The sequence below is a fragment of the Austrofundulus limnaeus genome, unplaced genomic scaffold (genome assembly GCF_001266775.1).
Source record: "Austrofundulus limnaeus strain Quisiro unplaced genomic scaffold, Austrofundulus_limnaeus-1.0 Scaffold1221, whole genome shotgun sequence".
Taxonomy (NCBI): Eukaryota; Metazoa; Chordata; class Actinopteri; order Cyprinodontiformes; family Rivulidae; genus Austrofundulus; species Austrofundulus limnaeus.
The window spans coordinates 30453-34265 of NW_013953623.1; the positions used below are offsets into that span (position 1 = coordinate 30453).

General features: G+C 37.2%; 1 protein-coding gene across 2 annotated transcripts in view; it reads right to left on the minus strand.

Moving 5' to 3' along the window:
- mpzl1l (myelin protein zero-like 1 like) overlaps positions 1-3813 on the minus strand; it is a 14836-nt gene that overhangs the window by 1652 nt on the left and 9371 nt on the right. For both annotated transcript variants that reach the window (XM_014031307.1, XM_014031308.1), the window contains exons 4-5: positions 2098-2227; positions 208-313 (exon numbers count right to left, since the gene is read on the minus strand). In XM_014031307.1, coding sequence (XP_013886761.1) covers positions 208-313; positions 2098-2227 — 236 coding nt within the window. The remainder of the gene's footprint in view (positions 1-207; positions 314-2097; positions 2228-3813) is intronic.

The window sequence follows — 3813 nt, forward strand, 5'->3', positions numbered from 1 at the left end:
TGTTAATCAGGTGATTTTAAAGCTATTTTGTGATTTTTTTTTAATCACACAAACCTAAAAAAAAAACCAGKTAAATACAACCCGGTTTAATAAAACTGAGACATTGTGCAGAAATCTTATAAATCTTCTAATCAAATGTATCAAATAAGATTTTTTTTGTTGTTGTTGTGTGGCCTCTGGTGGGTTTCTCGGTCCCCCAGCTCCTACCTGTACTGGACCCGAGGGACTGGAACACGTGGAGCCCTCCCGGCTGGACTCCGCCTTCTTTTGCAGCCGAAGAGCCTGAGAGCTCACGCTTTCCAAGGTGGTACATCTAGTTTTAGGGGGTTTTAGGGTTTGCCAGGGTGTGGGAGTAGCAGTCATTGGTGCACAAACACAGGCGGTGATGAGACAAGACAGAAAAATAAAGCAATGAGAGATGAGCAACATGAAACGATGCAGCGGAGCYCAGAACGGAGCGACACCCATGGAAAAATAAAATAAATAAATAAAATCTCTTTTAAATAATTAGTACTGGAAATAAAATCATGATTAATGTTGTAGATGGACACGTTAATGATATGAGTAATTTATACCTGGAAACATAAAATATGTGATAAAATATTTATTATAGATGTTTAAACTTAAATCTTTGTTTTTAAATCAGAAATTTAACCAGATATTTATTAAACTTTTTAAATGTAGCYATCCTTTGATTTACTTCAGCTTTATAACATTTAGTTTCTGACATTCTATGAAAAAGCAGCTTTTAAAGACACTCAGACACATTTGTTAAATAAAAACTGTTGGTCTGATCTACAAAAGTCTAATAAATTGTATAAATAATAATAAAATACTTAATGACTTTTAAGATTTATCACTTAATTTCACTAAAACTGAATCTTACTGTGGCTTAAACACTCAAATATTTAAATTAACTATAACAGTTTTAGCAATAAGCCGACATAAACAAATGTTTTTAGCTGTAATCAGTTCAGCAGTTAAACAAATTTAATAATAGAAAAAGAAAATAAGTAATCATTAGTAGAGAGATTAGTCTGTTAGTGTGTTAGCAAAATWTGTCATGAAGCAGTGAACTGTTAATGAAACGTACATCTACAACTTGTTAACCCAAATAAAGATGGCCACCACAGCTAATCAACTTTAATAAACACAAAAAGGTCTACAACTCAGTCAATTTAACAGATACTGAGTTCAAATTTGGTGTGGTGGTAGCTGAGGATAATCCCCACCACATAATCTGAGCACTAACTGTGGTGTGACTGTTAGCAAAATATCTCATAACTCAGCACAGGGTGGATTAATCTCTGGGTTTAATGTCTACAACGGATCAGATTACGGCAARGACAGAATTAAAGATGGCCGCCGCAGCTCATCAACACTAGTGGACTCACTAAAATARGTTAGTGTTAATAAATGTGGTGTGGTAGTAGCTGAGAGTCATTCTTAACATGAGCTCAGCCATATGTTTCTTTTTTTGTTGTTCTGAACAGAACCTTCGCTGACGTTTTGCAACGTCAGCTAACTTTGTAACAGAAACTTTTCTTGCAAAACAGGAGATGTGTGTCAAAGATCCAACGAGGGATCTGCTCAGATTACACAACTATTAGAAGGTTCACTGTGAATCAGACGACACGACTGCGAGTGAAAACAGTGAATGACGAGACATGAATGCATTAACGAGGTTAGCAGGAAATGTTAGCGTGACGTTAACGAGGACAGAGGGATGGAGGAAGATGACTGGCACCACCATGCCAACAGCAAACCCCGAACACCTCAGGAACTTTGTCTTTTAAACACCCGAGCAAAAGCTAAAAGAAACCTTTTTAGCTTTGAATTAGCCTTAATGCTAACAGCGATGATCGTATACTCAGATTATCAAAGATTCACAAAAGCCATGCTGATTAGACAACTAAAAACTTCAATAAAAGTTATTTTTCCTCCTAACAGCTGAAGAAAGAGGCCCATGCASGAGTTAGATTAGAGTGATGTAAATACTGTTAGGTTAAACTTTCACAATAAAAGAGTGAATTCAGACTCCTGTGTCACATTTCTGCAGCGATGGTGAAAATGTAACGTTAGGCGGCGTCGACTCACCCTTCGTAATCTTGCCGGTTGTGCAGCACCCGAATGACGAAGCACGCAGCTACGGCGATGATGATGAGGACGATTAAAGCACCGCAAACTCCTCCGATGATCACRGCCGTCTGGCTCTGAGGAAACGATTCTGTAGAGGCGGAGGAGAGAAGATTTACAACAATGTCGACGTGTTGGAGGTTTTTCATCTTTTAATTAACTTTTTTTTTACATTTTCTTKAACATAAAGCACCCAGCCTGAGCAAAATCCATCAAAGCTGCTCTATTTTTATACGTATAATAACCGTAATTAACAGGAAGTATTCAGCAAACACAGGCCCACAAAGAAAACTGAAACAATTATCTGRTTTTGCTACATCCTCTGCGGGACATATTTAAACGATCGTCAGCTTCAGATAAAAACTAAAACCTTTAAAACCTGACATCAGTCTGAGTTTAGAGGCAGAACAGAGCAAAGTGTGAACTACAAACCAAAGTAAAAATAACACCCCGTCTAACTCAGCTTAACGTTTGTTTTTAGAGACGTGAAAAATGTCTTCCTGTTAGAACACATTATTAAAATAAGACTCAACAGAAGCATAGATTCATTAGATCAAGTTTTATGATAAGAACGTTAAATTTACTGGTTTTTTACTATTTAGAGGGAGAAKAGTGTCTGTTGGTTCATTGTGTTATTAACTAAGTGCACTTAAAACATCTGGTGCGCTGAAAACCACTGCAGGACGTGGAGATAAAACACAGGTCATCTGTCCATTACCAACATCACATGCTGAGTCAGCATGCTCCTCACCTGTTTCCTGTTTTTCCATTCCCTTTTTTTTAAACATACATTTTTTGCAATCTAAACTATTCTTTTAAGCTGTTTATATATCAAAGCATTCAGCTCATACAGAAGATGAGTGCTGACTTTAGTTTTTGTAACTTTTATACTTTTCAAAATAAGAGCTCCTCAATTTCTTCGAAATCATGTTTGTATAGTTGCTCTGTTTTAGTCTTTTGTTCATTTTAACTGTCAGATAGCCTTTTGCTACTTTTAGCTTGTATTTTTCCTAATTTTAGCATTTACGTACCAGTTTGCTCCTCTTAGCTTTTAGCTACTGTTTGCTCCTTTTTACCTTTAGCTACAGTTTTGCATCATTTAACCGTTTACCCTATCACTGTTTTTTGCTACTTCTAGCTCTTAGCCAGCATCTTTCTACTTTTAGCTTAGGGCTGCGCGGTATATGTGATAGACAGRAGAAACTATATGAAGTTGCGTCAACAGGGCTGTGAGTGCAGAGACAACTGAGCAGGAGGAGTTTGAAATYAAATGAWGAAATAGTATTTTAAAACACGTATAGAGAGAATAAATCCTCAAAATTTCCCCCTCTCGCTGTAGAAAGGTTACGTTGTGTGGCGGGATCATTTCCTCCCTCCCGCTGCACGCCATGCAGAGCGAAGCTTTAACAACCGTAGTTTTTCACACCCAAGTTGTCAGAGAAAAAACTTGTTTTTTATGTATTTTTACTCACAGAGATGATAAAAAAAGACGTGGACGTTCGTTCAGTCATAAATCCATCTTATTAATGTAAAAGGTCTGCTCTGATGATGAAGATGATGAAGATGAGAGGGCAGCAGAGCAGCAGCCGATAAGTTCAACAGGCAGAAGCTCATGTATGGCAGGCAGATGTTACATTTATTTGGCTTCACCACACTTACATTCCAGTTATGTGAAAT